At 46.2% G+C, this 11,211-nt stretch overlaps 1 protein-coding gene across 1 annotated transcript in view; it reads left to right on the forward strand.

Moving 5' to 3' along the window:
* The window catches only part of kidins220a (kinase D-interacting substrate 220a), an 89,907-nt gene that overhangs the window by 29,162 nt on the left and 49,534 nt on the right, over positions 1-11,211 (forward strand). The window contains 6 exon segments of the mRNA XM_080513345.1: positions 1,981-2,146; positions 2,531-2,682; positions 4,947-5,047; positions 5,838-6,023; positions 6,745-6,885; positions 10,400-10,637. Of these exon segments, the coding sequence (XP_080369471.1) occupies positions 1,981-2,146; positions 2,531-2,682; positions 4,947-5,047; positions 5,838-6,023; positions 6,745-6,885; positions 10,400-10,637 (984 nt within the window).

The raw sequence follows: 11,211 nt of genomic DNA on the forward strand, positions 1-11,211 counted from the left end.
ACAGGTGTGTTGTAGTTCCTCCCCCTATAGAAGGGTGTGTTGTAGTTCCTCCCCCTATAGAAGGGTGTGTTGTAGTTCCTCCCCCTATAGAAGGGTGTGTTGTAGTTCCTCCCCCTATAGAAGGGTGTGTTGTAGTTCCTCCTCCTATAGAAGGGTGTGTTGTAGTTCCTCCTCCTATAGAAGGGTGTGTTGTAGTTCCTCCTCCTATAGAAGGGTGTGTTGTAGTTCCTCCTCCTATAGAAGGGTGTGTTGTAGTTCCTCCCCCTATAGAAGGGTGTGTTGTAGTTCCTCCCCCTATAGAAGGGTGTGTTGTAGTTCCTCCCCCTATAGAAGGGTGTGTTGTAGTTCCTCCCCCTATAGAAGGGTGTGTTGTAGTTCCTCCTCCTATAGAAGGGTGTGTTGTAGTTCCTCCTCCTATAGAAGGGTGTGTTGTAGTTCCTCCTCCTATAGAAGGGTGTGTTGTAGTTCCTCCTCCTATAGAAGGGTGTGTTGTAGTTCCAGGGCTTCTCTGGAAGAGATGCAGAATAAATTGGTCCTCTGATGAGACTCCTCGGCTCTCTCACGACTTTCCCCTGCCAGTCTCTACGTCCATCAGCGTCGCACCCAGTGACATCCGGCCGTCCTCACATCACAATCGTTGTACACAAAGAAAAACCAACCTGAACCCGTAACATGAATTAATCTGTCAATAACGTCCCTAATTGGTTTTTTAAAGTAGGAAATTTCACCAGGAAATCATACACCAAAACAGAACATAGTTCAATGAATAGTATCTTTCCATACAAACTTTTCTTTTGTAGTAACGGAACATGAATGAATGAGTTGAGCTAAAACATGAATATGTGAAATAAAAGTCACCAGACGACGAGATACAAACTCAGTAAATCCTCACCACCTTCTTTGGAAATGACTGACTTTGTCCACACAGACCTCACATTGTACTGTTTGTTCACTCCCCACCTTAACTCTTCAGTGTGGTTCTTTTTTCTTCTTTATCTCTGAGCTGGAAGTGTCACTGTTGTGCACTCTCTCACTCTGCTGCGCCACTCCTGCCCTCTGCTGGACAGAGAAGGCTATAGCAACAGCTTATTAATTCCCTCAAATCAGGTATTTTGAGTGGGTTACATATAAATACAAATGTCTGTCGTTCATGAGATCAGTTGTGTAGTTTCCAATGAGATGTGGCCTTAGCTTGACGCTCTATCTCTTCTCCTCTCCTTCATCCACATCGTAAACAAGTAAAAAAAAAAAAATCCACAGGCCCACTGGTAAGGTTTAACAGTTTACTGGTCAAAGAAACAAACAAAAGGGTGGTACAGAAAAAATGTCCAAAGGAGTTCCATGTTCTGTAAGTGGTCCGTTTAATCCGGTCAATATTAATCTTCCAAGACACAAGAAACAAAAGAAAAAGGGAGAGCGAGAGAGAGAGAGAGAGGTCAAAAAACCATGCGGCTCCACCCTCACCTGCCTGACTTCCTGTCACAGTCAATCCCCCCCAAACTCCACCCCCCCCAAACTCCGCCCACCCGGGAGCATCAACAAACAATTAAAGGTGCACAGGCACCAGAAAACACCAAACAGTTATCCCTTCCCAAACATTGCAAATAATATAATAATTAAACTTTTATCCACTTTAATCAACCACAACATTTTAAATGATTAACTCATTACATCATTGCCCATGTGAACTAAAATACTTGTAAATGCTCCTCCTAATTCCTACCAAATTAAACGTCTTACATTGCTGCTGTTTTACATCAACTTAAATTATTTATCATTTTAACCGAGCTCAAAGAACTGTGTTTAGGCTCCTACAAGTTGCTTATCAAATGTTCACTCAAGGGAGACGAAACCTAACGTGAGATTAACGCCCCGACCCAAACTCTGCTGCTCCCATGAGGTACAATTGCTGCTTTATGACAAAACAGACATGCAAGTAGAGTGGAGTGTGAGTGAAGCCGTCCTGTTGTCCTGCCGCAGTGCTGGTGTACTTTGGGAGTCGCCGTGAGAAGGAGAGCTGGCACTGGGCCTGGCTCATCAGCACCCGGCTGGCTCGCCATGTGGGCTACCTGGAGCTGCTGCTCAAGCTGATGTTCGTCAACCCCAGAGAGCTTCCTGAGCAGACCAGCCGCGCCCTGCCCGTCAGGTAGCACGCACACACACACACACACACAGCTGTATATAGGTAGTTAGAATCTGTGTTTATTTGTTTTCATTGTAAATAAATATAATATTGGAATCAAACTTGCTGTGTTATTAATAAACACAAAGGAGAATGAAATGTCGACCGCTTCTGTGTCAAGAACTCCAAAATCCTCCAACCTTTACTGTTAATTCTGGTAATTGTAATTAATTTAACTATTAATGTTTAGTATATCTTATGAGACTGATAGAACTGAATTGTCTATCATTTCCTGTTAAGACAGTGGAGCTCCGAGGTTCTGATACAGATCAGATTACATTTCAATAACATGATTAATAACTATCTCCGGTAATTATTCTGGTCTGTCTCTGCGTCCCACTCGTCCAGGTTCCTGTTCACGGACTACAACCGTCTGTCCAGTGTTGGAGGGGAGACCTCCATGGCTGAGATGATCGCCACCCTGTCAGACGCCTGTGAGCGGGAGTTTGGCTTCATGGCCACCCGCCTGTTCAGGGTGTTCAAGAACGACGAGATCCAAGGTAACTGACTGTACAACCATCAACTGAAGATGAAGAGATCAACATTTACAGTCCGTTGTAACTGTGACTTTTCCCAGACAACCCTTCAAAGTTCTCAAAACTACGGTCAAATCATGTCAGAACAATTATTATTGGATATATTATCCAAGTGTCAGGAAATCAGAATTTGTGTGCTCTGAGGTCATTTGAGTTTCTCTTTCTACAGTCGTGTGAAAAAATTTGGACACCCTTTGTAGGGCTTACATGTTTTTTTTATTAAACATATTTAGACTTATGGATATTTAATGTTGATTGTCACAATGCTGAAAAAATTAGAACAATATAAATTAACAATTAAAATTGAAGAAAGTACTTTTTAAAACTTTCTGTAAAAAATAAAATGCATTTTCCCAGTGAGGAATAAATGAGGACAACCCCACATCTCTTCCCACCTAAACCGACCTTGTTACAAAGAAGACAGACGTTTCCCCTTCTACGTTTACATAAACTTTATTTATACTCACTCGCATACGTGCCTGGTTCAGCGCTACCATGAGCTGAACCTGCAGGGGGCAGTGTAACGAGGAGCATGAAGCCGCGATAGCCAATGAAATGAAAAGGACCTGCCGCTACTTAAACTAGCTTTAGTGGCCAAAATACTTCCTGCACATTTCGTCTCTTCCACGGAGAAGGAGAAACTCCCCGAGCCCGCCCTGGGCGTCGGCTTCATTTTATTTAGGGACCTCGCGAAAGGCCGGGCCTTTTTTGGTGTATGGTTACACCACGGCTCCGCGACTACGGATGAAATGATCTTGTTCCCTCGAATTATTAACTTGAGGGAACGACTTATTACATCGTTCACAAGCGTTATATACATTTGTTTCTCTTTAACCTCTCCGGGGTCAGAGTTCACTGGAGAGTTCAGAAAGACGGTTCAGCCTCTCTTCCACCTCGTAGGTAGTGGTAGCTCCAGAGATAACTCCAGAGGTAACTCCAGAGGTAACTCCAGAGGTAACTCCAGAGGTAACTCCAGGGGTAACTCCAGGGGTAACCCCAGAGATAACCCCAGAGATAACTCCAGAGATAACTCCAGAGATAACTCCAGAGGTAACTCCAGAGGTAACTCCAGAGGTAACTCCAGAGGTAACTCCAGGGGTAACTCCAGGGGTAACCCCAGAGATAACCCCAGAGATAACTCCAGAGATAACTCCAGAGATAACTCCAGAGATAACTCCAGAGGTAGCTCCAGAGGTAGCTCCAGAGGTAGCTCCAGAGGTAACTCCAGAGGTAACTCCAGAGGTAACTCCAGAGGTAACTCCAGATAACTCCAGAGGTAACTCCAGAGGTAACTCCAGAGGTAACTCCAGAGGTAACTCCAGAGATAACTCCAGAGATAACTCCAGAGATAACTCCAGAGATAACTCCAGAGGTAACTCTAGAGGTAACTCTAGAGGTAACTCCAGAGATAACTCCAGAGGTAGCTCCAGAGGTAACTCCAGAGGTAACTCCAGAGGTAACTCCAGAGGTAACTCCAGAGATAACTCCAGAGATAACTCCAGAGGTAACTCTAGAGGTAACTCTAGAGGTAACTCCAGAGGTAACTCCAGAGGTAACTCCAGAGGTAACTCCAGTGATAACTCCAGAGGTAACTCTAGAGGTAACTCTAGAGGTAACTCCAGAGATAACTCTAGAGGTAACTCCAGAGATAACTCCAGAGGTAACTCTAGAGATAACTCCAGAGGTAACTCCAGAGGTAACTCCAGAGGTAACTCCAGAGGTTACTCCAGAGGTTACTCCAGAGGTAGCTCCAGAGGTAGCTCCAGAGGTAACTCCAGAGGTAACTCTAGAGGTAACTCCAGAGATAACTCTAGAGATAACTCCGGAGGAAACTCCGGAGGTAACTCCGGAGGAAACTCCGCCCCCACCTGATGACGTGTCAGGCTCCGCCCTGGTCCAGCAGTGATGTGGCCCCTGATTGGCCGGGCTGTTGGTGGTGGATTGACAGAGAACTGGTGCTAAATGTGGCCACAGGTCCAACTGGCCCCTGGTTCTTCCTGGTCTAAACCTTCTTCCCCTCCACAGGTCCAACTGGCCCCTGGTTCTTCCTGGTCTAAACCTTCTTCCCCTCCACAGGTCCAACTGGCCCCTGGTTCTTCCTGGTCTAAACCTTCTTCCCCTCCACAGGTCCAACTGGCCCCTGGTTCTTCCTGGTCTAAACCTTCTTCCCCTCCACAGGTCCAACTGGCCCCTGGTTCTTCTGGTCTAAACCTTCTTCCCCTCCACAGGTCAGAAATGGAAGAAGACCTGCTGTGTTCCCTCCTTTGTGCTGTTTGCTTTGGCCCTGAGCTGCCTGATCACCGGTTTAGCCTTGCTGGCCATCTTCAAGGTGAGTCACAGAAAAACACGTTTTGTGCAGGTTTTCTGATCTTATTCCACCATCGTCTCCTCCACCAATAACAATAACAATAACAATAACAATAACAATGACTTGTACATTTTTGGACTGAAGTGATGGAACTCTACACACAATTCGTAGCTCCTCTCGTGCTTTGCAAGGTGATCCAGAGGTCCAGTCGGTCCCAGGTCCAGTCGGTCCCTGGTCCAGTCGGTCCCTGGGCCAGTCGATCCCTGGGCCAGTCGATCCCTGGGCCACTTGGTCCCTGGGCCAGTCGATCCCTGGGCCACTTGGTCCCTGGGCCACTTGGTCCCTGGGCCAGTCGGTCCCCGGGCCAGTCGGTCCCCGGGCCAGTCGGTCCCCGGGCCAGTCGGTCCCCGGGCCAGTTGTTCCCTGGGCCAGTCGGTCCCCGGGCCAGTTGGTCCCCGGTCCAGTCGGTCCCCGGGCCAGTCGGTCCCCGGGCCACTTGGTCCCTGGGCCAGTCGGTCCCTGGGCCAGTCGGTCCCTGGGCCACTTGGTCCCTGGGCCAGTCGGTCCCTGGGCCACTTGGACCCTGGGCCAGTCGGTCCCTGGGCCACTTGGACCCTGGGCCAGTCGGTTCCCGGTCCAGTCGGTCCCCGGGCCAGTTGTTTGCCACCTCTGGTTTGGAGGTGCAGGAGAACGTGCTTTCCTCCCAGTAATGGTGTTCTCGGTTGAGGAGGTCTTACCAGTGGACCTCTGCTGTATGATTGTCATGATCATGGAGCTGGACGCTGATCCCCTCCCCTCTGCGGCCCGACAGGTGGACCCCCAGAACCTGACGGTGAACGCGGTGCTGGTGGCCATGGCCAGTGTGGTGGGCCTGGCCCTGCTGCTCAACTGCCGCACCTGGTGGCAGGTGGCCGACTCGGTGCTCAACTCGCAGAGGAAGCGGCTGCACAGCGCCGCCAACAACCTGCACCGGCTCAAGAGCGAAGGATTCATGAAGGTGCAGTGGAGACTCAACAGGTCATGTGGAGTCACGGGATGTGGTTTGATCTGGTTCTGAAGTTGTACTTTTGCACAATTATTATTGTACTTTTAACCGCTTATTATTACAAATCATTACAAACTCAGATGAGTGAAAATTAATCACAGAAATTAGAATGTTTTATTGGAAAAAAACAAAAAGTGAATACATTTGAAATAAATAATGTTGATTAGACTAGTTATAATTTACTATGCTATAACATTTTATAGAATATAAAAGAATATAAATGCTGGGTGAATGCTAATTTGACGATAACAGCTTAAGGATTCAAACAGATCAAATTGCACAAAATGGCGAGAAAAGAGTGAAAATGGCTCAAACACAAACAACAGATACAATATGAGTCACTTAAAATGACTAAAAATAAACAGTTAAAACACCTAAAATGACTATAAAATCTGAAACGGCAAAAAAGGAAATAAAATGTCTCATGTTTTAAATTACATTCATAAATGCCAGAATTTTTATTTTAAGTTTATGCATGTTTAGAAAAATCTAAGATAAACATTGTCTAAGGTTATCTTCATTTTGTAGTTTAAACATGTTTGGGGGCTCCAGATGAGTTATATTTGGTAAAAATGAACCAAATGAAGCTTGCAGACCAGACTTGTCATGAGTTGCTGAACTCCAGTTTCTCTTGTGTCTACGTCCGGTTGATTTCATGCTTTTGTCTCTCCAGGTTCTGAAGCACGAAGTCGAGCTGATGTCCAAAATGGCCAAAACCATTGACGGCTTCACTCAGAACCAGACTCGCATGGCTGTGATCATCGACGGGCTGGACGCTTGTGAGCAGGACAAAGTGCTGCAGATGTTGGACACGGTGTGTTGGACTAGAACGACCATTAAGTTCAGAACAGAGGCGTACCCAGACTTTATGAGCAGTTCATCACGGATAAGACCATAACTGATAACTTCCTAAAATCCCCTTCGTTAATTTGACTCTAATATCTCTTACTCACTTTGAAACATAGAACATTGTTAAATATTTGACCATCGCAGTGCTGGGCTGATATCCAGTCAAAACATAATCAAAGAACAACATCAAATGAATTTTACTTGATTTTTTTATAATGTTATACATTTTAAAAGTATCATTTTGTCAGTTTTGGCAGATAAAGCTGATTTGATTACCGTATTTTCTGCACTAAAGACGCACCTCAGTTGAAGCCGCACCTGCAAAATTGAACAAAAACCCCCAAAATAACACGTATAAGCTGCTCTTGATGAGCCGCAGGGGTCCTCATTGTAACGGGGTTAGGGTCAGGTAGGGTCAGGTAGGGTCAGGGGTCCTCATTGTAACGGGGTTAGGGTCAGGTAGGGTCAGGGGTCCTCATTGTAACGGGAAGAATTTCACTGCAGGAATTTATCAATTCTCACAAGTCTGTCTTTCATAGCTGGAAATACCTGCACACAGCGCTGTGTTGTACTCGCCTGCAGAGACACTCAGAGACACAGAGACACTCAGAGACACAGAGACACTCAGAGAGACACTCAGACACACACATAATCACCAAGCTTTGTCTCTGTTGATAAAGTATTTTACTGATTGTGATTCTGAGAAGGAAGAATTCTCAGCCACACGTCGGAGAGAGACACCTAGAGAGACACCTAGAGAGACACAGACAGAGAGAGACAGAGAGAGACACCTAGAGAGACATAAACAGAGAGACACAGACAGAGACACCTAGAGAGACACAGACAGAGACACCTAGAGAGACACAGACAGAGAGAGACAGACAGAGACACCTAGAGAGACAGAGCGAGACACCTAGAGAGACACAGACAGAGAGAGACGGAGAGAGACACCTAGAGAGACACAGACAGAGAGAGACAGACAGAGACACCTAGAGAGACAGAGAGAGACACCTAGAGAGACACAGACAGAGAGAGACAGACAGAGACACCTAGAGAGACAGAGCGAGACACCTAGAGAGACACAGACAGAGAGAGACAGCTAGAGAGACACCTAGAGAGACACCTAGAGAGACACAGACAGAGAGAGACAGAGAGAGACACCTAGAGAGACACCTAGAGAGACAGAGAGACACCTAGAGACACAGACAGAGAGAGACACAGAGTGACAGACACATAATCACCAAGCATTTTATCTCCGTTGGTAAAGTATTTTCTGGGTTATTTGCTGATTGTGATTCTGAGAAGGACGATTCCTCCATGGAGCCACGGAGTCCAGCGCTCTAGTTTGCATGATGCACCTGAACGCATCATTGACGGCAGTCAGCTGCTGGAGCTCCGGACAGGAAGCAGCAGGAGACCAGCTCACAGGAGCACAAAGGTCACTTTTAAGGCCAGTTTTGGAGAAGCAGAGACGCTAAAAACAGCTTGTCTACATGCAGAAGTAGAATCTGGCAGCATGAAGTCACTTAACTCGTAAAAATCCAGAAATTAACCACATCCTGTTATAAGCCGCAGGGTTCAAACGTTGGGAAAAAGCAGCGGGAAAATACGTTATATATTATTGTATTAAAATAGTTTTTTTATTTTAAAAGGTGACTAAAGTGATATTATCTTTTCATAAAACCTGCAGTCTTTCAAAAAGCCTGCAGCAATCAGTCTCATACGTTTGGCTGTTTTGAATAGAACAAGCCAATATTGTAACACTGCGATTGTAATTACTTGAACCCCAAACCTTCTCGCTGTGAGGCAAGAGCACTAACCACTGCGCCATGGTACGTATGGAATCACAGGAGTGCCACATTTAAAAGCAAATAAATGTGGAAATATAAAGAGAATCAATAATACAAAAATTTACAAGCAAGCAAGTCACAAGTGACTCATGACTTGTAAGTAAGCAAAGCAATACAAGGCAAATCAGCAAGGTCTGTGGGCGGGGCTTCCTATTCAGGTGACCAGACATTCCTGGTCACATGATTCCTGCTTGCAGTGGCTCTGTAGCAGCAGGAAGTAAAGGCATGTGCAGGTTTATTGTGGTAAAAAGGGAAAGTTAAACATGATGGACGTGGAGGAATTGAGAAGAAGTTCCTCCAGAACGAGTGGACACACCCACATCACACCAAAAACCAACATAACCAGCAGATTCTAATCAAACTAAATACTTTTGTTACCAAAAGAAATAAATTATATTTACAATATTGTACAAGAAATAAGAAATGTGTAAAAGGAAAAATCTATTAAATACTTCAAACTTGTCCTTAATGCAACAGCGCCACCTGTTGTCAGGAAAGGTGTGATCGGGTATGGACTGGTCACCCTGGACAGGAAGCCCCGCCCACAGCCGCTGATTAGCCCCGCCCACAGCCGCTGATTAGCTTTGTATTGCTTTGATCTTTTCCAGACAGCTCGACTCCTCCAGTAAATGTAACGACAAAAAGCAAATGGAAAAGACAAAGACAAAGCAGGAGAATCTTTGACAACATGGAATGAGCAAAGACAAGACAGAAAAAGAATATGAATACCTTTGCATATTTTTGTATTATTGATTCTCTTTATATTTCCTTTTAGTTTTGGCACTGCAGTGATTCCATACGTACGGCCCTACACGTATTCCATCATTGCGCAATACTTTGAGAGGCTCATCAAGCACAACACATAACGTCCTCTGTGTGTCCTGAACAAACGGAATATTGACAATGAAATATATTCTGATTGTTGCTCGCTTGCTATATAATGAGTGTCTGTGTAGGTGTGTGTGTCAGGGTCAGGTGTGTGTGTGTGTGTGTGTGTGTGTGTGTGTGTGTGTGTGTGTGTGGGGTGTTACCAGCTGCCTCTGCTCGCCTCCAAGTTTCGATTCCTCCTCCCAGCTGCTGTAATGTGATTTCCTTTAGCCAAACGTCATTATTTGGTGAAGTGATGGTTCAGACGCTGGCCTCCTCCTGTGTGCTAATGCAATCTCCCCCTCTGCCCCTCCTCGGAACTCTCAAACCTTCCTCTTTTTCAGAGGGACTCAAGCAGCACTTTGAAATTGATTTTGCGTAGCTTACACACTTATCAATTACTAGATGAAATCTTTCGCCCTGTGGAGGGAGTGTCAGAGACGTAGGAGCTCCCGCTCCGGTGACGGTCCAGACAGCTGCTTCAGGCTGGGGGCTTCAGGGGCCTCGGGGCCCAGCCCCAGGCCTGCTGGCCTCCGCTTCACTCCCCAGGACTGTGTGCAGCACAAATGGATGTCTTGTGACACTGGGACAATGTCCCTCAGTCAGCGCGCTGGAAATCCCCCACACCATGTGACCCCCTCCTCACGGCTCATGTTCATTAGATTGTAATTCAATAGTGAGCATCAGTAAGGATTCCGATCGTCGACGTCACGGAAAGTTGCAAGGCGAAGAGTGTAACTTGTGGCCCCTCCTCCCCTGCAGGTGAGGGTTCTCTTCTCCAAGGGCCCCTTCATCTCCATCTTCGCCAGCGACCCCCACATCATCATCAAGGCCATCAACCAGAACCTGAACAGCGTCCTGCGCGACTCCAACATCAACGGCCACGACTACATGAGGAACATCGTGCACCTCCCCGTCTTCCTCAACAGCCGAGGGCTCAGCACGGCCAAGAAGCTGTGCATGGCCACGCCCACCAACGGAGAGGCCACGCCCGCCGAGGGTAACCTGCTTTACAAATACTATCGGCTCAAATAATGCAAAGCATGGCCTCAGCGATCAGTGAATAGTGGTTAATGTCAGAGTTTCCACTGAGGATCGCAGTAACAACAGGTTCCTCAGTAGAAGGAGACGTGGGACAGGTTTGGTCACCAGCAGGGACCTTTTTCTTTAATTAGCCTTTTTTTTGTTTCGAAGCTAAAGAAAAGAGTAACAACAACATGATCAAAAGGTACATACCGTGTTTTCCGCACTATAAGGCTAATACCTCAAATTTTCTCAAAAGCTGCCAGTGCGCCTTATAACCCGGTGCGCCTTATATATGGAAGAATTGCTCTACTCCAGACTGCTATTTGACAGCTGAACAACCAGAAGCTTTTATTTTGACAACTCTAACTTCTCAACCGGATCTTCAGAGCGGACGACACTCCGCACAACACCTTCATCACTCATGGTTGCACACCAACATTCTAACAAACCAAAATAAACTAGATGAAATAATGACTCCCTAAACTGGGGAACAAAAACACAATCAACACAACACCAAGCCCAACAACGACCCACAATAACCTCCAACA

The sequence above is a fragment of the Blennius ocellaris genome (assembly GCF_963422515.1).
Source record: "Blennius ocellaris genome assembly, chromosome: 17".
Taxonomy (NCBI): domain Eukaryota; kingdom Metazoa; phylum Chordata; class Actinopteri; order Blenniiformes; family Blenniidae; genus Blennius; species Blennius ocellaris.